The sequence below is a fragment of the Pan troglodytes genome, chromosome 17 (genome assembly GCF_028858775.2).
Source record: "Pan troglodytes isolate AG18354 chromosome 17, NHGRI_mPanTro3-v2.0_pri, whole genome shotgun sequence".
NCBI classification, from domain to species: Eukaryota; Metazoa; Chordata; class Mammalia; order Primates; family Hominidae; genus Pan; species Pan troglodytes.
The window spans coordinates 80,160,930-80,185,338 of record NC_072415.2 but is presented as its reverse complement, the minus strand read 5'-3'; the positions used below and the strand labels follow the sequence as shown (position 1 = coordinate 80,185,338).

Below are 24,409 nucleotides of genomic sequence, written 5' to 3'. Positions count from 1 at the left end.
AGACTATAACGTTTTTATAAGATTGTATAGACTGATCATCTGAAAGAGCAGCAGTTATGGATTTTTAGTTTTCTTTAATCCTGTTAATAATTGTCTTCTTATTAACCTCATTCACTTGAATTTAGTTCCTGGTTTACCTTTTCATTTATAATTTTCATTTAAATTATTCAAGCATGGAACTTATTATGAACACCTACTAGATTCAAAAGCACATTTCAAGGCAATATAATCTATACCCTTTTCAGTATTTCAGTTTTTCTATTTCATTGCTGTTTGTGGAAATTACTTTCAATGAGTTTGAGAATGAATATAGTATCCTCCATTAATGGATTTAGTTTCAGGAAAAATTTTACTTACTTACTTACTTATTTATTTATTGAGACAGAGTTTCACTCTTATCACCCAGGCTGGAGTGCAGTGGCACAATCTCGGCTCAGTGCAACCTCTGCCTCCTGGGTTCAAGCATTTCTCCTGCCTCAGCCTCCTGAGTAGCTGGGATTACAGGTGCCTGCCACCATGCCTGGGTAATTTTTGTATTTTTAGTAGAGGCTAGGTTTCTCCATGTTGGCCAGGCTGGTCTCGAACTCCTGACCTCATGTGATCCACCTGCCTTGGCCTCCCAAAGTGCTGGGATTACAGTCGTGAGCCACTGTGCCTGGCCGAAAAATTAATTTTTAACCAGCTGCTTAACCAAGAAAACCCATTTCTCAGCAAACGTTTATTAAGCACATGCCTTGTGCTAGGTGCAATGCTAGGCCCTTGGGTTATATTGGTTCGAATGGTAAATGACCCTCATGGAGCTTACAGTAGAGTTGGAGACATTGACAAGTAAATATACAGTACACCACAGTAATACTTGTAGTTGGGGATTCCTGGTGCCAGAGGACATGCTGGTCAGATTGGTTGGTGAAAAGTCTCAGAGATTGTTTCTAGGGAATGTGGCATCTAAGATGGAATTTCAGAAATGAGTAGGAGTTCAAATAGGCAAGATTGACTTCTAGATGGAGCCGTGGTTGTGTGTATGAGAAATTGATGTGTTTGAGATGGAGCTGGCTGGATTTGGGGAGTGTGGAGTGAAGGGGAAATGATGGGATGAGGCAGGGAGGGCGGTTCGTGCAGGGCCTGGGAGATTTTATTAAACAGCAGTGAAGAGCTGTTTAAGGTTGTTAAACAGGGGAGTATGTGTTTTAGGAAGATTATTTCTGTAGCATGGATAGTGGATCAAAGGAGTACAATAAATAACTTCTCAGATAACACTGCTTTGAATTATAAACTTTATGTTATGACAGAATTCTATAGTGTATTTCAGGGTTAGAAATTAACTTAGAAATCAGTTACTATACCATCTGTGTGAGGTCTAGAGAGATTTAGCAACTTGGCCAAGGCTATAACCAAAAAATGGTTATTGGGTTATTTACTTTGCTACTGAGAGAGAATCGAAACTTCCTTACCTTTGTTTGTTTCTGTTTTAAATAATCACAGACCTATACATCCCCATTGTAAAAATTCAGGCAATATAGAACTATACAAATTCTAAAAGTTTTCATTTTCTTCTCGTTCTCAATTTACCCAAAGAAGACTGTTCTAGTTATCATTAGGAATGTATTTTTCCGAATGATTTTTTCTACTGTAGTTTTCATTCTGTATATTACAGTATTGTGTTGCTTCCTTTTTTCAACTGGAAATGTAACTTGAATATCTTTCTATATTATTTCATGTGAGTATACATTCTTTAAAAAACCCTAAAAACTACTGCACTGGTGTTGCAGAATTTCAGTTTGCCATGTTACTGGGTATTTGTTTTAGATTTTTCACCATGACAGTAATCATGTTGTGTGATCATCTTTGTGCATTCAGTGTTGGAATTCCTAGGTCAAAGAGATTTTATAAGATAGTGGTTAAGTTCCTTTCCAAGTCACTCTCACCAAAGGTGTTTAAAAATGCTCATTTTCATTACAACTTTGCCAACACTGAATATGTCTCATTAATTTTTTTAATCTTATAGGTAAAAATATATAATTGTTTTATTTTCTTATTTTAGTTTTAGTGAAGTTATCTTTTCATATATATTCAAATTTCTTAATCTATGGATTACTTATTTTCCTGTTGTATTTACTTTCTTTTTAGTGACTTGTAGGGTTTTTTTATTATAAGATAGGCACAATCCTTATGCTTGATTTTATGTGATTCATATTTTCTCTCAACTTTTCTATCCTTTAAATTTATTTATTATTATATTTTTAACCTTAAATATTTTATGGAAACATATAGAACTTTTCTGTTATGGCAGTTGGGCAATTTTTTATCATGCTCTTCAAGTAGGACTTTCTTTAGTTCCAGATTGAAAACACTTTTCCTGTGTTTCGAGTGTTGTTTAAAAAAATTAAATTTGAAATCAGGCAAAGGCATTGCTGTAATTTCTTATTTATTTGGAAATATTATGGTTCATCCTATTCATCACTGATGTGAAATGTCTATTTTATTATAAGTTAATTTTTACATGTTCTCTGTTTCTTTACTTTTTGGTTTATGGCTATTTTTAATCATGCCAATTACATAAGGATGATTTTCTTTTCCTGCAGTTAGGAAAAATCTCTTCTCTCAAAACTTCTTATTGCTGCTTCCCTGAATTTGCTAACTGTGTATTATGTTGTTATTCCTGTGAGATAACATCGTACTTCTTTGTTTAGAATTTCATAGGTTTCAAGGAGATTGTAGCATTGGGATCATTACAGAAGTGGGAACTGAGACTTAATGTTAAAGAATCTCACCAGGGCACTTATCTAAGTAGTAAGTGGTAGAGCTAGTGTTAAGTCTGTCCATTCAGAGCACTTCCCTTTTCCATCATCTTGTCATAATTAAAAGAAACCAAAACAATGACACAGCCCAAGGATAACATTTTAAAGTCAAATCCAAGTTCTGTGATCACATGTTTGTAGTAAAGGGCAAAAGTTATAAAATAAGATCTCTTGGTGAGGAAACTTTAGCCAGAATTATCTGACTCAGCATAACCTTCTTAGAGGCTGTATCAGTTTGTTTCTCTAATTACCTAAAACTAGACAGTGTCTAGTGAGTGTATCTACAAGTGTGGCTCCTGGACTGGCAGCATCTGCATCCTCTGAGAACTTATTAGAAATTCACATTCACAGGCTCCACCCTAAACCTATCCAATCAGAAACTGTTTTAACCAGCCTTCCAGGTGATTCTTGTACATCCACAAGTTTGAGATGAAAGCCTGTGTTTTAGTGTCACCTTATCTGGGTTAATGTTGCATTTCTTTTCTCTTCAAATCAAGATATTTTAAATTTGAAGTTCATTCTTTCTAGACGTACAAATATTTCATAAAGTTGTGCTTCTTTTTATTCAGTTTCCTTAATATTTCATGAAGATTGTAGTGTCGTGACTGAAGTTGGAGCACTATTTTGTCTTCTATTATTTGATGAAGTATCAAGAATGGATATGTGGTGAGATATAAGAATTTATAAGTTTTTTACTCTTAACTATTTATCTCAGATATCTGATGTAATCTTATAGCAAGGCATGGAAATTTCTGATTTACGAAGCTTATGCTGTCCATGCTACACATATGTGGTATGAATTTTGATTTGAATAAACAGTATTCAAAAGCCTATTGGCTCAGAAAGTCTATCTCAAATTTTATTTTTAAACATTACTAAATATAAAATTTAAAATTACTGCAGTAATTTTTGTCTTTAATACATTTTTAGTACATACCTTCCACTATGTGTTTTTTTCTTAATATTTCATGATTTTTAAAAAACCTCGGAAGATATTTAGGATGATAGTATATGATTAGCACTGATCTTGAGCAGGATCCGTGGGAGGAGACGCACAAAGTCCACCTGCTAGTCCCACCACTGCATTGTATGAATCATTTGTTATGTGGAATTTTTTTTTAAAACATAATTTACTCTTCATAAGCAAATCTAGGAAGTAGCAAACATGTTGTTTCTATACTAAATGATAGACTCAGTTGCACTGCTTGATTTCATTTGCAGTCAACGAAGTGAGGTAAGTTGTATTTGTTAGACAAAACTTGGTCTACTCAGTTGTTTCTTTGTTTTTGTTTTTCTTTTATGAAATAGGTCTGTTAATCCTTCCAATAAACCTTCTTTGCCATCAGTCTTCAGTTTGCCTGTTTCCGTTTTTAGAAGGTAAAGGATTTATTTCTCTGATTTTCTTGAAGGACGAAATGTTGTTACAGAAAGGGAAATCAAAATCTATAATTTGTCACAATTTTCATTTAGCATTTAAATCCCATAACTTGGGCTTTCATGGTTCCTTCACAATGGTGCTTTGAAGATTTCAGTAAGTATATCTCCCCACCACCAATTTTTTATTTTGATACTGTTCAAATTTACAGGAAAGTTGAAAGCTATACAGTGCATACTTGTATGTCGTTCAGCCTAGAGTCATCAATTATTTACATATGAGTCTCTTTGCTTTCTCTCTCCTAATATATATTTTTATTTATATTTAATTCTCCCTCACCCGCCAATTGGAAATAAGTTTCAGACATAAATTCACTCCTTTCCTATATATTCCAGCATGCACATCCTTAAGTTAAGGACATTATTCTACATAACTGCTACAATATGATCCCATCTAACAAGATTAAAAATAATTCTATAACATGGTGTGGTTTCTCCAGTTATCTCCAAGTATCTTTTGTGTATATTTTTTCAGAATGCAATAACCAGTTAAGGTTCTGCATTGTATTTGGTTTTCATGTCTCTTTAGACTTTTGTAAAAAGTAAATTGTTTTTATTGACATATATCGTACATAAAGCATACAAGTCATAAGGGTACAGCCCTTGAATTTTTCTGAATAAACGTACCTATTTATCTCACACAGATTGACATAGAATATTACTGACAGACCGGAAACCCTTTTTGTGCTTTCTCATTACCTTCTACCACCCCAAAATGTAATCCTATTTTAATTTCTATTGCTGTACATTATTTTTGCTAGTTTTTGAACTTTATAAATAGAGTGCATTATTATATTGGCTTTTTGCTCAACTTGGAGAGATTTGTCCATGTTGCTGCATGAAGCAATCAATAGTTGGTTCATTTTTATTCTATGTAGTATTCTGTCTAAGAATATACAATACTTTTATTTACCATTCTATTTGTGGATGTTTAATTTTTTTTCTGTTTTGGGCTATTATGAATAAATGACTGCTAAGAACATTCTTGAACATGTGTCATTGTTGGAATATAGGATATTTATGTTTAGCTTTAGTAGATGTTACCAGACAGTATTACGAAGTTGTTGTGCTGATTTACATTCCTACCATCAGTGGAAAAGTACTAGCTGCCCCACATCCTCACTAGCCTTTGGTATTTGCATTACCAGTCTTAATGGTGTTTAGTTTGGCTAAATAATGAAACTCACACGACTGCAGTAGTCATGCTTAGAATGAGATCACATTTGTGGGTGCTGGGAGCTGTCTTGGCTTGGAAGCCTCATGTCCCAAATAGAAAATATGTTCTCTAGTAAGTGTGCTGTAGGCATAGTTTCCAGGTTGCTTATAAGAGCCACAGCACTCAAGATTGCTCAGAGCTGTGACATCCCATCATGCATTTATAGTTTATTCCTAGATGTCTCAGTCCAGATGTGGGGAGTCATTTTCATCATAAGCAAAGCAGCTTAGTAAATTCTTGACATTCCATATCTATCTGATTTTACTGGGTAAAGGGACAGAGAGTTACCTCAGTATCATGTTTGTCCGTAAAGAGGAGAAAGGGTTTTATTACTCTTTTACTCACAGTAATGTTGGCATTTAAAAAATTGTTGCCCATCTGATGGATGTATAGTGTATCTCAAAGTGGTCCTGATGTATTACTCTTTGCTTTTTATTATTTTCTTCCTTCTATGTTTTTCAAACTTAATTTGCTGTTCATTTTCTAACTTACTGGAGGATTGGCCATTGACTATTAGCCGCCCTTTCATTTAAAGCTATCAATGTTTCTAAGTATGGCTTTTGGTATATTCCACGAATTTGATATGCCATATTTTATTATTTAGTTCAAAATATTTTCTAAGTGTTTTGTGATTTTTTTTTCATTGATGCAAGGGTTGTTTAGAGTTATTGGGGGTAACTAGTGAAGATTTAGTTTATTAGGTTTTCTAGTTATTTTATTATTAATATTTAGCTAAATATTGACATTAGAAAATATTTTCTATGATTTTAATTCTTTAGAGTTTGTTGAATTTTACTTTATGGCCCAGCATATGGTCAGCTTTTTAAAATGTTCCATGTGTACTTGAAAATAATAATGTATATGTAGTAGTTGTTGGATATACTGTTCTATAAGTCTCAAAATATATCAGGTTTATTGATAGTGTTCAGATCTTCCCTGTGTCTACTTTATTATATGTGTGTGAAGTTCTTTCAGGTAGCAGAGAGGCATGTTAAAATCTCCACTATGACATTGTCATTCTGGCTGACAATGTATTTTGAGGCCATGTAATTTAGTTTGTAAACATGCTGGTGGGTTGTCTCTATCATTATGAAATTATTTCTTTATCTCTAGCAGTGCTTCATCATATAGAATTCACCCGATCTCTTATGACTGTAGCTTCACCAGCTTTTATTTGGTTAGTGGTTAGCATGATATGTATTTTTCCATCCTTGTAGTTTTAGCTGTTCTGTGTCCTTAAATGTACTTTTTTTTTTAAGAAGTATATAGTTGAGTTTTTTTGTCCAATCTGACATTATTTACAGTTTTAATGGAATATTTTAATGCATTTTACATTTACTATAATTACTAATATTTTTGGATACAGATTATTAGCTTGCTATTTTCTATTTGTCCAATGTGGTTTTTTTCTTTCTTTTTCCTCTCTGGCTTTTCTTGATTAATTTTTAAAATTAGTCCATGTTTTCCAGCTGTTAACTTGTAGTTAAACATACATTAAGTATTTTATTTATTTATTTATTTGTAGCAATTGGGATCTTGCTTTGTTGCCCAGGCTAGTCTTGAACTCCTAGCTTCAAGCAATTCTCCCACCTCAGCCTCCCAAAAGTGTTGGGATTACAGGCATGAGTCACTGTGCCCAGCTAAGTATTCTTCTATATACATTATTTCTATATATTGTATACAGATGATTATTCTTTTATAATATAGAGATTATAATTTACTTCCTTGACTGTGAACTAGTATTTTTACCACATCCCAGACAATGCAAGGACCTTAGAACACATTAATTCCGTTTATTTGCTCTTCTTTTTTTTTTCTTTTATTGTCAGGTATTTAAATTCTATACATATTTTAAACTCTATAAGATGTTATTATAATTATTTTATGCAGTAAATAGTCATTTAGATTTGTATACCTTGGTCGTTTCTGTTACTTTTTATTGCTTTTTTGGTTTTTCTGCCTCCATCTGAGAATTTGTTTTTTTAAGAGTTTTTTATTATTTAATGTAGTGCACTTACATTAGCAATGATTTCTGTCAGGTTTTTTTTTTTTTTAATCTAAAAATTCTTTCTGTTTTAAAAAATGTTATCACTAGGTATAGAATTCTAGGTTGGCAGTTGGAGTCCATTTTTTGTAGGAACATTGGCTGTCAGTTTTATTGTTGCTTCTTTGAAGGAACTGTGTTCCCCATTCTCTTAGGAGTTCCTTCAGCTATATCCCACAGCACTTTGCTTGCTTGCTTATTTATTTGGGGGAGTTTATTTTATTTTTATGGGTATATAATAGTACATATTTATGGAGTACATGTGATATTTTGATATAAGCATACAATGTATAATGATCAAATCAGAGTAATTAGGATGTCCATTACCTCTAACATTTATTGCTTCTCTGTGTTAGGAACATTTCAGATCTGCTCTTCTAGTTATTTTGAAATATACAACAAATTACTGTTAACTATTTTTACCCTATTGTGCTACTGAACACTAGATCTTATTCCTTCTATCTAAATTTTTATGTACCCATTAGCCATCCCTTCTTAATTCCCCACTTCCCCACCATCCTTTACAGCCTGTGGTAATCATCATTCTACTCTTTATCTCCATGAGATCATTTTTTTTTTTTTTTTTTTTTTTTAGCTCCCACATATAAAGGAGAACATGTGATGTTTGCTTTTCTGTGCCTGGATTATTTCAGTTAACATAATGACTTCCAGTTCCATCCATGTTGTTTCAAGTGACAGGATTTCATTCTTTTTTACGTCTGAATGATACTCCATTGTGTATTTATACCACATTTTAAAAAATCCATTCATCTATTGATGGACACTTAGGTAGATTCCATATCTTGGTTATTGTGAATAGTGCTACAATAAACATGGGAGTGCATATATCTCTTTGACATACCAATTTCCTTTCTTTTGGATATATACCCAGCAGTGGGATTGTTGGATCATATGTAGGTTCTGTTTTTAGTTTTTTGAGGAACTCCATACTGTTTCCAATAATGACTCTACTAATTTACATTCCCACTAACAGTGTATGAGCATTCTCCTTCCTCCACATCTTTGCCAGCATCTGTTATTTTTTTTTGTCTTGTTGATAAAAGCCTTTTTAACTGGGGTGAGATATCTCATTGTGGTTTTGATTTGCATTTCTCTGATGATTGGTGATGTTGAGAATTTTTTCATATACCTGTTGGTCATTTGTATGTCTTTTAAGAAGTTTCTATTCAGATCTTTTGCCCAGCTTTTAATTGGATTATTATTATTATTTTGCTGTTAAGTTGTTTGAGTTCCTTATATATTTTGATGGTTAATCTCTTGCCAGTTGAATAGTTTGCAAGTGTTTTCTCTCATTCCATAGGTGGTCTCTTCACTTTGTTGACTGTTTCCTTTGCTATGCAGAAGCTTTTTAGCTTGATATGATCCCATTTACCTATTTTTGCTTTGCTTGCCTGTGTTTTTGAGGTCTTACTTAATAAATCTTTGCCCAGGCTAATGTCCTGAAGCATTTCTCTAATGTTTTCTTCTAGTAGTTTCATAGTTGCAGGTCTTACATTTAAGTCTTTAATTCATTTTGATTTGATTTTCGTATGTGGCGAGAGATAGAGATCTAGTTTCATTTTTCTGCATATGGATATCCAGTTTTCTGAGTACCATTCATTGAAGAGACTGTTCTTTCCCCAAATTATGTTCTCGGTGCTTTTGTTGAAAATTGACCAAATGTGTGTATTTATTTGTGCATTCTTTATTCTGTTTTATTGGTCTGTGTGTCTGTTTTTATGCTAGTATCATGCTGTTTTGGTTACTATAGCTTTGTAGCATAATTCAGAGTTAGGCAGTGTGATACCTCCCTCTTTGTTCTTTTTGCTCAGGATTGTTTTGGCTATTTAGGACCATGTTTTGTTCCATATACATTTTAGGAGTTTTAAAATTTCTTTTTGTTCCTTTTAGGATGCAAATTTACATGCATGTTAGATTATTTCACCATGTTAAAGGAAAAACTTGAGACAAAATACACATGCATGTGTCTTTACGGTAGAACAAAATTAACTTTGGTTTAAAAGATACTGCTATTGAATCTGTTTTTATTTCTAAACATATTTCTTGGTTCTTGTTGAATTTATTGATGATGAAACCATGTTCTCAAGTGAAAACAATAAGCTGGAATTCAGTCATTTAGTGACCTCTATGATCATAGGCAATTCATTTATCAGCTTTAAGCCTCATTTTGATCATTTGTAAAATAGGTATCATAGTGCCATACCATGTAACTGTGAATGAATGATACAAAATAAGCAGTGTTTGGCATAAAGTAAATATCAGTGTTTTAGCTGAACACCTTTTATGTTTGGTTCACTGTATTCATGGTCCCTGACTTCAAGGAGCATTAGTTATCTCCACAACAACTCTAATATAGCATAGAATGTGGTAAGTCCTCAAGAAAGGATTTAAGTGTTCTGGGGAGTTTAGAGGAGATGAAAAGAATAATTGAAATACTGTATAAATTATGATAATTGTTTAAAATAGGGACTAAGAGAAACCTTTGCATTATTGTGGGTTGGGAGGCATTGAACTAGCCCTCATTTGTGGCTCATCTTTTTGAGTAGCATTTAAGAATTTGAAAGTTTGTAATTATTTGTACACATTTTCTTTAGGTACCATCTACCTGTTCATGTAATTGGACACCATGCTGTGAGTCCTTACTCCATAGTTTTGCCCTTATCTGCTGATTGTTTGGCCTTGAAGCCGGTGTCAGATATGCTGAGAATAGCTTGGAACCTGTCATGGTATCATGGGAGTGATAATCTGTTGAAGCAAATGAACTCTGAAACTAAAACGCAAGAGTAAGCTCTTATATTAGTTTAAAAAGCATTTGCAATTAATTAATTGTAATTAATTAGTTAAGTTTTACTTTTTCCTTAGGTCCAGTAGCTTTTTCCCTTGGTATCATCTGATTCTGCTTTTTAACAGTTATAATTTTTACTTTCTTTTAAATATTACATGTGTTTATTACTTTTAACAATCTATCATACGGGAAAATTTTAAATGAAAAAGCATTTTACTCTGTACTGTTTTAGAGGTTAAAGTCTGATTTGTTTGTAGATATGAATCACTAGGAAAAGGGTCCTGGATTAGAACAAAATCTCAGTAAGTATATGCATGAGTGTTATCATTAGTGTGATGGTGGTTACTTTTGAATATCTTAATATTCTAATCTGTCTGTCTTATGTGAATAAAAATTTTTATAAGGAGGAAAAGTCAATATAAACATTTGGGATGCCAATGTAAAATCCTAATATTGACAGATATGTATCAGTTTTTCTTCTGGCTGTAAGTCAACCTTTTGTTAAAAGAAAATGAAGATAAAACAGCTTTTGGGAGAGTTTATAATAGAAATAAGTGTGAGCTTTTATTTAAATAGCTTTATGTTCCTCCTTCATTTTTTTCTTTTTGTCTAGAATTTTAGATGCATTGAAGTTATCTACAGAGGACATCCTCACTCTGAAGATAACACACATGGCTAGTGGGCTGCAGGACTGCCTCCATTCCATTGTTCAGGCTGCAACCCACAGGGAAGTTAGGGCTGCTGTCACCAGGATGAGTTTTTATCTTCTGAATGACAGATTGTCTTTAAAGGGTTGCCCTGGTCCATGTGTGGTTACCTTGAAGTCCTTGGCTTGGCACACCGCACTAAACAGGTCAGTGTAAGGTCAAGGCTGCCAGTTTCAGAGACCTGGATTGCATTGTATTGTGTTCATCTCCTAACCTTTGAAGATAAGAGTCTATGCCCTTACTGCTGCTATCATAGAAAGAAAAACTCCAGGATTTTTATCATCTGTAATAATAGCCAAAGAGAAATTTTTAATTTAGTTATTGCATTGTTGAAGGGATTATTAATAAACTTGTAACAATTTATTCTTAGAAAATTTTACCTCACAAAAGCAAATAATTAGGATAAGACATGGATGAAACAAATTGAATGTTTATTTCTATCCATGTTATAAATGAGTTGAGACATCAGTGAATTGATTAATAGGTGTGATACACCTGCCACAGGCTGTTTTGTTTTGCTTTTGTTTTGTTCTTAAGTAAATTATATCATTTTTCTTTTTACTCTCAATTTCATGAAGTTGATTGCCATGTGGCGGTCCTTTATAGCAGTCGATTGAGAAGGCTCTAGCTTGTCAATTTAACATGCTTAACTTGTAGCAGATGGTTGCATTTGCAACAAGACTGATAAGCAACCACTGCAAGCAGGTTTTCATTTTATTCTTCATGTGACTTTAGTATAAAATGTATAACTTTATTATTTAACATAAAATGTGCAGTTTTTAAGCTGCTAGGTTAAATGAGTTTCCAAAATATGAATTCCTTTATTAGTTTAGCTTTAAAAATTAGTTTATCTGATTAGGCTTTCCAGTGGTGTGCTGGTGCCCACTAGTGCAGCCTTGTGAGAGAGCTGATGGTTGAATTTTCAGGATTTTTGTAAGGTGATTGTTAAACACAGCCATTCTTAATTATATAAACTTACAATTAAATAAATTATATGAAGACAAAAGGTAATGAATATGCAAACATCACTTTCTAATTATGTGGCAACATTTTACTGTTATCTTTGTTCTTGAGGTTATGCATACATATGCACTACAGGGGTATGTATTTTATGGAAATAACTACAATGGAGTACCACTGTGCATCTCTTCACAACTTCATGTTACATGGTAGCTCCACATTGTCTAGAGTAGTATATTTACACCATGGAAATTGACAAACACAATAAGTCAGCACTCTCAGTTACATATTTATCAGCACACTCCCGCATTTAAACAGTCTCGCCAGTTGAAGAATGCATAAATCCTTCACTTTAAATAAATGTAATATGTCCCTATTTGTCAAAAGAAATTTTAACATAAAAGCTGATTGAATTCATTGCACTAAGTTTTCTTTCTCTTGTGAATTAAAACCATAGAAATAGTATGCAATACCACATTACAGGAAAGACTCTCAAACTGTGGGTCAGTGGAAGCCTTTAGAGTATTTCAAATTGCCCAATAGCAGTAACTGTATGTGAGCATCGCATTTTTTATGGTTAGTTTCCTCAGGACTAGTGTAAGTGGAGAGTATAGACTGTGTGTATGTTTAATATATACACACATGCATATATAATATTCATCTTGTATTTGGTTTTTAGGCCTGTGTTTGATCATGGCAACACAGACACTACTGCCTAATTTATAAATATTCATGTATTTCTGCTGTATTATGTTTCACTAAGGAATGTATCAAAAATATATATCACAGAATCCACCTTTTTTCATGAAAACTTTTTAAAAACTTTACTTCCAGAAATGTATGTACTAATGAGGCTTTGGGAAACTTTAGTTTTGCTTTCATTCAGTTTAATGATAGAAAGGAACATTATCTTTTTGACTGATTATCTAAGATGAACCAACAGCTTAAAGGGTGCTTGGAGATAGAAAATTCCCATAAATCATGGCTGTATAAAGTATTGAGATATTGAGAACATTTTTATAAGCTTAGTTTAATATTTTTAAAATACAGCTATTTCAAATTATATCATTCTAGACAAAACAAAATATAGAGAAGCATGTTCATACCTGTGTGAATGGTTTTTTATTGTATTTTTAAAATAATGTTATTTTTTAGACATTTTGCATGTCAGTAAATATACTTTGAGGCTAACTTTTCAAATATATGATATATCCAAATGAATGTTCCGCAAAAGGGGTCCTTTTAGGAGTGAGTGTGTATGTTAGAATAATTCTGGCTTTGCTCAGATATTTTGAAATTGTCCTCTCAGGTCATTTAAACAACAGATGTAAGGAAGTCTTATTATATTTTGAAGTTATATTTAATTTTTTACCAAAAAATGATATTAGCAAACTCAACTATCCAGAGAAGGGTAAAAATGATTTTTACATGTATACCGAAATGAACACCACCCTAAACCATGACTATTTATCACTATTAACAAAAGTATATTTCAGTTTGACAAAAAAAATGGTTTCTAAAATCTTTTTACGCACGGTACTGTGGCTTCTAAACGTAACTTTCCAAGATGATTATTTTAACAGCCCAACATTAATTTATGTGTATGTTTTTATATGTGTATGCTAACACACAAGCATACAATTATAATCTAATATCATTTTGGAAACTTATTTTAAGAAAACAGATGATAGTCATGGTTCAGTAGGATTACAAGTTGTTAGAGGTATCTAGAGTCTTCTTTCAACTAGTTTCTGTTGAGTTTGCATGTTTAATGCCTCTCTACTCCTTTCCTGCTGGAAGTCCTATTGCTACTGTTTTTCTCCATTTTTCACCAGACTGTAGACTGACTAGCGAATTGGTTTTTCTGCTTTTAACCTTATGCCACTCATATATGTTGCTTCCTGAATGATCCTTCTGAAATACATGTCACCTGTGGGTTCTCTTCCATGGTGTGCTAGATATTAATAGAATTCCAACCCCTTAGCATGCTGTAGAAAGTTCTTTTTGATCTGGCTCTTGCTTACCTTTTCAGCTGCAGTTTCCTCCTCTCTCTCTAACATATGCTGTGTTTCTATGAAGTGCAAATATTGGGGTTTTATGAAACTGCTTGATATTTTAGGGCATACACTTCTGTTTTATACATCCTTGCTTTTACATAGTTAACTCCCTGGCTGCCTTGTGAATATCTACTCTTCCTTGAGCTCCAAGTTCTTCTTACTCTGTAATGTATGTGGAATTCTAGTTACCCTGATTGTCATGTGGCTTTCCTGCATTACTTCTACAGTTGTTTAAATATTTGTTTTCTCATGTGCCTTGGGTTTATTACATTCCTTTTTATATCCCTCACATATCGCATAAGTCATAGTATACAGTTGGCCATGCAGCCTCAGCGTGAACACCTCCTTTGAAGGATATTCATTCTGTTTTTGCGCTGTGATTATTCGTAAGTTTTTTGTTCTTTTGGACTGTACCTGATCATTTCTACCTGTTATTCTGTCCTTTAAACTCACAGAATAAATAATGTCTTCACATGTGACAGCTCTTCATTTAAACATAACTATAATTTCTTCTCTATTCCCCCCACCCTGCTTTAAATGATTTGCTTTTTTTTTTAGATAGACTTTAAAAGCCACAGTGTCCAGACTTCTCATTTGTTCATGCTATTTTATAAGGGTATTGTGTTTCTTAGGACTCTCCCTGAGATCTGGATATGATACCTTATATGGGTGTGGTGCTGTGGCATGGGGCGAATAGGAAGAAAGGGGCTACTGCCTTTCTTTTCCTACTGCTTTTCCATCATTCAACAAACATTTATTGATCACCTACTAGGTGTCACTCTTGTAGGAAATATAGCAGTGGGCAAAATTGATAGGGTCCTGCTCTCATGGAACTTGGAATTAAGACAGATAGAAGTATAATCAAAAGGAGAAATGCTTCCAAGCAGACTATTAGGAAGCTGCATTAGAGGAGCACCCTATCCCTCTTCAGTAGAGAGAAAGTGGTTCAGAGAATGAAGCTTAAGCCAAGGCATAACAGGTAGAAGGATGTTAAAAGTCTATGGGATTGGAAGCCGAAAAGATACCAGGCACACAGAGAAACAAATACCACATGATCTGTCTTATATATGGAATCTAAAGAAGTCGAATTCAAAGAAGTAGAGTAGAATTGTTACCAGAGGCAAGTGGCAGGTGGATATGGGTAGGGAAAAGGGAGACGTTGCTGAGAGGTTACAAAATTCCAGTTAGACAAGAGGAATGAGTTCTGGTGATCTCTTACAGCATAGTGACTATAGTTAATAATAATATATGTTTCAAAATAGCTAAAAGAATGGATGTTAAATGTTCTCACCACAGAGAAATAAGTATTTGAGGTGATTGGTATGTTAATTAGCCTGATTGGATCATTCCACAATGTATACATGTGTCAGAACACCACATTGTATCCTAAAGATACATACAATTATTATTTGTCAGTTAAAAATAAAACAAATAAATGGAATATAGTTTGGTGCATGTTATGTGACAGAAATTTGATACTTTGAATCCGTAAATGGATGGTCAGTTGACTCACAACCACTTGCAGAATATATTATTTCTCCTCTAGACTAAAATGCCATATTCAACAAATATTATACAAATTAATTTTTTTTTTTAAATGCCAGGCAAAGGGATAGGCCCTGAGTTAGGAAAGAGTGTCTTGTGTCTTCAAGAGGAATTGAAAAGAGGATAGTACACTTAGATTTAGGGGATATGAGGGTGCTTATAAAATGGGGTTACAGAGGTGATATTTTAATGTTACACTGGATATCATAGAAGACTTCTTATAATCTTTGTGATTGTTAAATCATAAATCTCCCAAAGATCTATGGTTGTTAGAATCACCTCTCAATTTTCATAATCCGGCACTTGCCATCCTACTCAGCTGAATGTCATTTTGGGGATGTGAGAATTTTAAGTAAGGAAAAATAATAATGAGACAAACACCACATTACTAAGAAATACAGCATTATATATCCCTGGTGTTGGACTGCTTAGTTTAGTATTCCTGTTTTAAAACTTGCTAGCCGTGTGACTGTGGAAAAACGACTTAACCATATTTTTGCTTGGGTCTTCTTGTCTTTGAAATAGAGGTGCCTACTTCATAATGTTGTTATGAAGTTTGACAGAAACCCTGCTGTTAGAACATAGGCTGGCACAAGGTTGGTGCTCAATAAATGCTGAGTATTAAGATTCGTATTATTGTCACTCTTACTAACATTTTGATGCAATGGCTTTAGATTTATAAAAAATAAAACATTACAGATAAAATTGGATCTCATATCTCTTGCTGATTGCTTTTTAAAAAAAACGATTTCCAAACTACTTCTCCCTTTTAAATAAAAGTTTTATTGTCTACTAATCTCTTAGCTCTCTTAAACCAGTTTTTTTTTTTTAAAGAAATCTTAGAAAATTGGCTCATATCCTTTTGCTCTGAACTTAAAAAGAAATTAGTCATCCTAAGTCTACCTTCAGTGTTTTCCTTGCCTGTTACAAACTCTAGTAGCGTCCTTGCAGGCCTTTTTTTCCCCCTCACTTTATTACCTTATTTTTTCGAGTTGGTCAGAATTAGGTTTGAAGTACTAATTCTTCTTATCAGTGAAACATGACATTCCCAGTATGAAAAGCAAGTTTCATTGGGCGGTTATTAGAGTCAGTGTTTTTCCCCTTGGTATTTTTTTGGTACTTTTTCTGAATTTGTTATTTTTCTCTTATGATATTTGTCACTTCTAGTTATTTTAGTTACTTGTCCACATGTTTTTTCCACTATAAGCTCATGTTCTTGAAGGCAGATACCCAGTTTGTTTCAACTTTGCATTTTCCAAAGCATTTAAAACAGTGTCTCATAAAATAGCATCCTCACAAGACATCTGTTAGGTCCACATATCTATGATGAACAGTGGTATTGTGTATTTTAAAGCGCCAGAAACCATGATTATTGTCTTTTCATTATAGGTTTTTACAAGTGCTTCCTGCTTGCACTGAAGATGAGAAACTGCTAATAGATATCGTACATTTTTTAAATAAATTAATAAAGGAACAAAGAAAAAATTCTTCACTAGAACTTCTAAACTGGATTCTCGAATTACTTCTTAGACATGTAAGTGGTGTTAAGGAATTTGGATTTTAAGTTTGGGAAATAACTTATTTGTAGAAATCATTAACATTATATTATGGAAAAGGATAATTTTATATTGTCTATGCTTGGTAAAGTAGTCTTCATGTAATGAATGGCTCATAACAACATGGCTTTCCTGATACGATTGTGAATGTGTTTATTAAAATTCTGTACAGTGAATGGGACCTACGGTCTTGTGTTTAATAAAACCTGTTCTGCATGTGAACTTTCTGCTGCAACTGTATTTTTAAGTGGGGATTACAGTTCAGGTGGCAGGGGACAGGGTGGATGTCCAGATAGGCATGTTGAGAGTTAGCTAACAAAGCCAGATGGAGGCAGGAGGGGGTATAGTGATGGTGTAGTTATAAAGATAAAGTGCGTTCAGGCCTTAAATAATGGTTTCTGGAATATTTACCCTTCTAGCCCCCACTACTGTCAGATTTTTAGCTCTTCTAAAAATTCTAAATTTTTTTTTTTTGAGACGGCGTCTCGCCCTGTCACCCAGGCTGGAATGCAATGGTGCGATCTTGGCTCACTGCAACCTCTGCCTCCTGGGTTCAAATGATTCTCCTGCCTCAGCCTCCTGAGTAGCTGGGATTACAGGTGCCTGCCACCACGCCCAGCTAATTTTTGTATTTTTAGTAGAGACAGGGTTTCACCATGTTGGCCAGGCTCGTCTTGAACTCCGGACCTCAGGTGATCCGCCCACCTTGGCCTCTCAAAGTGCTGGGATTACAGGCGTGAGCCACCGCGCCTGGCTCTAAAATTTTTCTAAATAGCTATTCTAAAAATTTTGGCTATTCAGATTTCTTATTCTAAGAAGCGTGTGAAGAACCCAAGAAGCCAGGTCCCTGTTGTTGGTCTATCTGTCTCTTTATGTATTTATTTGCAAATACCGTATGAATTTACTCAACTTAGCTAAGATAAAGCTTTACACAAATAAGAAGAAAAACAAAACAAAACTAGAAAAGAGGGCCTAAACTGATATAGGACATAGTGGATCTTATAAGGCAAATATGTTTCATTATATATTAACACATTTGCGAAACTTAGAGATAATTTTATGTAAAAATATGAATTACTGTGTTGTCAGAAATGCTAACTGATATGAATGTTTGTGTGTATATAAAACTTATTTAGAGGTTTATTATCGTCTTAGGCTGTTTTCTGTTGTTTTTAACATAATATCAGAAGCTGGGTAATTTATAAAAAACAAAATTTATTTCTTACAGTTATGGGGTGCAGGAAGTCCAGGTTTAAGAGGGCATATCTGGTGACAGCCTTCTTGCAGTGGGGACTCTCTGAAGAGTCCCGAGGTGATGCAGGGTATATGTGGTGAGGGGGCTGAGCATGCTGATGTGCTATCTCAGGTTTTTCTCTTCTTACAAAGCCATCAGTTCCCCTTCCATGATAACCCATTAATCCACGATCCATGAATGGATTAGTCTATTCATGAGGGTAGGGCCTTCATGATCCAGTCACCTCCAAAGGCCCCACCTCTTAATACTGTTACTTTGGGGATTAAATTTCAACATGAATTTTGGAGGGAACGTTCAAACCATAGTAATTATCTTTTCCTTTATTGTAGATTGGTGAAAGTAGGGACTGTTTTGTTCATTATTGCATACCCAGCATTTATTATAGTGCCTTGCACATAGTGAGCTCTCAATAAACATTTATTAACTCAGTAATAAGCTATGTAGTTAATTACAAGAAGCACACAAAACCTTAATTTTATAACTTGTTAAGATTTAACAAAAATGGAAACCATGTATTACTTTCAAGGTTACTTATATATGCAAGTATATTTATAGACTGAATTTCTAGAATTGTAATTGCTGAGTCAAATTGTAGAGGTGTGTGTGTGCTGAGGTTTTTGTGGTTTTATAAATAGATAACTTATTTTGAATTAGATGGAGATTTTTTCATATTCGGTCTTTTCATGAATTGTATCTTGATGTCCTTGCTGGTTCTCCGCCACAATTGGGTTGTTAGTCTCCTTTCATTTCTTCCTTCCTGTCCTCTTTCTTTTCCTCCCTTCCCTTCTCCCTGCCCTTTCTCCTTTGCTTTTTCCTTCCATTTTCCTCTTCCCTCCCCTCCCCTTTCCTTGGAGCATGATTTCATTCTGGTACCTGCAACTTGGACATTAGTGTAGAGATCTTTCACCTTTTGATTAAATTTATTCCTAAATATCTTAATTTTTTTTGGTAGCTATTTTAAATGAGGTTTTTTTTGGGGGGGGGCGCGGTTACTGTATAGAAATGCTACTGATTTTTTATATGTTGATTTTGTATCCTGCAACTTTATTGAATTCATTTTTAAGATCAAAGTTTTTTGGTGGAGTCTAGGTTTTTCTAGATTTAAGATTATATCATCAGCATAGAGGGACAGCTTAACTTGCCTTTTTTCTAATGTGGATGCCTTTTATTTCTTTCTATATACTAATTGCTCTGGCTAGGATTTCCAGTACCATATTGAATAGACATGGTGAGAGTAGACATCCTTGTCTTGTTCCTGATCTTAGAGAAAAAGCTTTAAACTTTTCACCATTGAGAATGATGTTAGCTGTGGGTTTTTCATATATGGCCTTTATTGTGTTGGTATTCCTTTTCTACTTAATTTATTGAGAGTTTTTATTATGAAAGGATGTTGAATTTTGTCAAATGCTTTTTCTGCATCTGTTGGTGTAATCATGTGGTTTTTGTTCTTAATTCTGTTAATTTGGTGTATCACATTTACGCATTTGTGTATGTTGAACCATCCTTGCATCCCTGGAATGAATTCCACTTGATTATAGTGAGTGATCTTTTTATTGTGCTCTTGGTTTCAGTTTGCCAGTATTTGGTAAAGGATTTTTTATATCTGTGTTTATCAGGGATATTAGCCTGTAATTTTCTTTTCTTGTAGTTCCCATGTCTGGCTTTGGTATCAGTGTAATGCTGCCGTCATAAAGTGAGTTTGGAAGTATTCCTTCTTCATTTGGTTTTAGGAGTACAGAGATTAGTATTAATTCTTTAAATGTTTGGTGGAATTCAGCAGTGAAGCCATCAATCAGGTCTTGGGCTTTTTTTTGGTGAAAGACTTTGCATTACTGATTTAATCTCCTTATTATTGGTCTGTTCAGATTTTCTGTTTCTTCATGATTCAATCTTGGTAGCTCTATGTGTCTAGAATTTTTTCCACTTGGTTGTCCAATTTGTTGACATGAAATTGTTCATAATAGTCTCTTACGATTCCTTGTGTTTCTGTGGTATCTGTTGTAATGTCTTCCCTTTCGTTTCTCATTTTGTCTTCTTTTTTTATTAGTCTAGCTAAAGGTTTGTCAGTTTTGTTCATCTTTTCAAAATCTCAATTCTTGATTCTGTTACTCTTTTCTATTGTTTTTCCAGTTTCTATTTCATTTGTATCTGCCCTTATCTTCATTGTTTTCTTTTTACTAAGTTTTGGCTTCATTTATGCTTCTTTTTCTAGTTCCTTGAGGTTGTTTACTTGGTATCTTTCTTTTTGACATAGATGTTTATTGTTATGTATGTCCTTCTTAGACCTGCTTTTGCTGTATCCCATAAGTTTTGGTTGGTTTGGTGTCCATTTTTGTTTGTCTCATGATATTTTAAAATTTCCCTTTTAGCTTTTTCTTTGACCCACTGATTGTTCAGGAGCATGTTGCTTAATTTTTATGTATATGTGAATACTCCAGAATTCCTTCTTTTGGTGACTTCTAGTTTTTTATCACTATGGTCAGAAATGATATTAGATATGATTTCAGTCTTGTTATATTTGTTAAGACTTGTAACACCATACATGTACTGTTAATTTTGTAGTATGTCATAAGGTTTATGTATATTTTATAATTTATTCATAGTTATGAAATTAAAATTAAATTCCTACAAGACTCTAGATGATTGTACTATAATGTTAATGCAGTTTTTGAAAAGGATTTTTGGTACAGTTACATTTACTTATTTGGTTTTGTATGGTATTAAACCTTTCTTCGGAAAGCTTCTGCTTTATCTCATATATTATCACCACAAGTGTTATAAATAATACTACTTTTAAGAGTGCACAAAAGTGAACTTAAGTGTTCACTATCAGTTGGGTTTACTCCCTAAATATTATGCTACAAGATAAATTAATATATGTTATATAACTACCAATGTTTAGGATAAAGGGAACCTGGAAATAGAAAATCAAGTACCTTTTAAAGTTTATCCTTTGAAGTGAGTAAAATAAGTGAGAAATGATTTAAGAAGCTCAGTAAAATAACATTTCCAAGTAAATTGCTTTGAATGTATGGACATACATGAAAAGATATACAAAAGTTGTGGTTGCAAAAACAAAATTAGGCAGATATGAACGCCTGATTAGTCAGAAGAATGCTAAGAGGAAGTGAAAAGAAAAATCAGCTAACTTCCTGAGGGAAGATTTAGGAACTTTCTCTTGTGAAATTTTTTTCCATGTGTTTTATCAAGACATTCATTTATTACAAACATATTGTAATTCTTAGGCAATTTAGGAGTTTATTGCACCTCTAATCTGTTTTTAATATGATATTTTGTTTATAGTAACCTAGAAGTGCTGAATTTGAATACCTTTCTTTTTGGAATGCATTTTTTTTGATGGAAGTTCACAAATGTGGGGCTGTTAGTTTTTTTCTTCTTTTGGTGAAGCTCAGCAGAACTACACAGCATATATATTTTCCTTGGCTGACTTTCCCGTAACAGGCTCAATGTGCACTCAGACATTATTGAGGGTCTTGCAGTTACTTTTGGCATAGCTTGCTGATGGATGTAAAGTTGGATATGATGAGTGGTAACTGTGTGTGTAAACAAAATGAGCCATCATTATAGAAATGGTTGCCTTTTAGAGGTCAACAGTGACAAAATAATGGCCCAAGTAGTTGGTTTAAAATTAGGATTGAATCCTAACGTCTAAAGACAAAAACTTCAGATATGATTAAGCATTTGACATCTGTAGGCATCAGTAGAGACATCTTATTCTACTCTGTTGTACTTGAGAAATGGTAATTCACCCTATATTTTACAAGTGGTATTGCTGAGGTTCACTGAATTTCAGTGTTAACATGTAAATCAAAGGTGAAAAGAGAAAAAAACACTTCAGTAATCTTCAAGTGGAAGCAAGTTATTAATAGGATGAGATTCTTTGGGAGAATCTTAATTTTTAGGTATACACATACTGTTTCAGTATATTCATGTATTAATAGTAGCTTCTACTTAATTTTTATCAGCATATCAGAATTAATAATTCCTAATAATAAAATTGTTTTACAAGATGGAGTTTGCGTCTTGGTATAAACAGTTTGTTCATTTTGTCAGTAGTTTTGGGAGTCAGAAGGCACGTGAATGTGAGTCAGCTTTTCGATATTTAGGGCTCAGAACATTATAGAAAATTTATTTATTTTTATGATTTACTAAATGTGTATCTCGATTCTTTTATTCATGTATGAAACATAAAAGTTGCAGTTATGTCTTATTCAATTTTAATTTATCCAAAGACATATATTGCTTAAGATAAAAGAAAAAGTTGGGGAAAAAACTATTTAGATGTTAAAACACTGTAAAATAAGAGCAAAATGTCACTACTAGTTTCCAAAAGCTCTCAGTTACATTATTTATAATTGTATATATCTCTATATACTATAAGCAATTTAGAGGTTTCTTTACATATTTTCATTTCTTTTGCCTAAAGAGAATGCAGTTAATTTTGAGTTGAGCTCTTTTAGGTGAAGGATTTTATAAGAACAATAGTTACATTTTGATTGTATCTCTTTTTGTATGTTTTTACATGCACTAGTGATGTGACACTGTGCTGAGGACAGAATATTAACTAGCTTTGGAGTAAGATGCTTCTTGCTCTGCCCTTGTCTGTCTAAGACTTAGACAATTATTTAACCTCTTTATAAATCTATGTTCCCATCTGTAAAACAGGAATGAAAATGCAAATCTTCTAGTTTATTCAAAAAGTCAAATGAAATCTTACTATCTTTTTTTTTTTAGCACAGTGCCTGAGGCATCATAGATGATTAATAAATATCCCATATATCTATTAATGCTTCTGATTAATGTAACATTTTCTTTTGTCAATATTATTAGAAATAATCCTCTTATATTCCTTTATCTATTTTTTTTTTTAGTTGGGAAAAGAGGAAAAACTTTAGAAAGAACTAGTATTTGCTTACTAGCCTATCAAGTTGGCAAAGATTATTGCAGTAATAATCCACATAGCACTGGCTTGGGTGCTGTGGGTCTTTTCATGTCCTGTGTAATTGTATGTATTGGTACATTTTTTACTGGGACAATTTGGCAATATATATCAAAAAATTAAAACTACTATAATATTTTGATTTAGTAATTTTATTGCAGAATTCATACATAAGATAAAATCCAACTTGAGTACACTGTGTGTTGCATCTTAGTGAAATTATGCATCATTGATTATCCAGGAGTTAGTGTGGTAAATCCTTATTGTTGAAAAACAATCAGATATTAAACTAATGTTTTTGCAGAAATATTGTTAATAACGGGAAGTAGGAAAAAATGGTTACTTACAGTAGTGATTTTTTTCACTTGATACGGGTTTGTGAAAAATGTACAGTTTTAATTCTGTTTATATTCTCAGAAACAAAAAGGAGAGTTATATATCAATATATAATAGTGGCAATTTCTGTGTGGCATGATTATGTGTGGTTTTGTTTTTCTCGTCCTTTTTTTCTATTTTATATGATAAATATGTTTTTCTTTTGTTGAGAATATATTAAACATCTTTTGAATTTAGAACATCTCTACTAATGCAGTAAAGGCCCACACCTACTAGTTAGGTAATATAGCTCTTACTAGAACTTGCTTAGCAACCAAACCCTTTATAGGAAACAATATATAGTTCAATTAGTAAATACATTTTTTACAAATTTCATTTTTTAGAGTGCAAACCCACTGTTAGACCTCTTGGTTCTGACAGAGTCACAGGCACGAGAAGAAACAGATGATATCCGGACTGCTGTCAGGCAACAACTTCAGAAAGAACTGATTGCTCTTTTTGATACCTTGCTGCTCAATTTCATGGAAGTTACTGACAGGTACCATTTGTAATATTGCAGGTTTAGGTGCATTTATATAGAACCTAAGTTTTCTTTGATTTTCAAAGTTTTACTTTGTACTTCTTTCAAATTAAGAAATACTTCTTTCAAATACTTACATAATAATCAGTTATAGTGTTCTGTTTGTTTTTGTTTCAGTTTAATCTGTTACAGCCTGATTGTACCTGCTTGGTCTC

The 24,409-nt window shown here is 33.3% G+C and overlaps 1 protein-coding gene across 10 annotated transcripts in view; it reads left to right on the top strand.

Annotated features, from left to right (window-relative positions):
* Positions 1–24,409, top strand: part of RTTN (rotatin) — a 204,213-nt gene that overhangs the window by 67,107 nt on the left and 112,697 nt on the right. For 9 of the 10 annotated variants that reach the window (XM_063795852.1, XM_016933870.4, XM_016933869.4 and 6 more), the window contains 6 exons: positions 3,368–3,464; positions 4,107–4,175; positions 10,108–10,296; positions 10,912–11,151; positions 16,957–17,101; positions 24,058–24,212. In XM_063795852.1, the coding sequence (XP_063651922.1) occupies positions 3,368–3,464; positions 4,107–4,175; positions 10,108–10,296; positions 10,912–11,151; positions 16,957–17,101; positions 24,058–24,212 (895 nt within the window). The remainder of the gene's footprint in view (positions 1–3,367; positions 3,465–4,106; positions 4,176–10,107; positions 10,297–10,911; positions 11,152–16,956; positions 17,102–24,057; positions 24,213–24,409) is intronic. The other variant, XM_016933873.4, reaches the window with a different exon arrangement.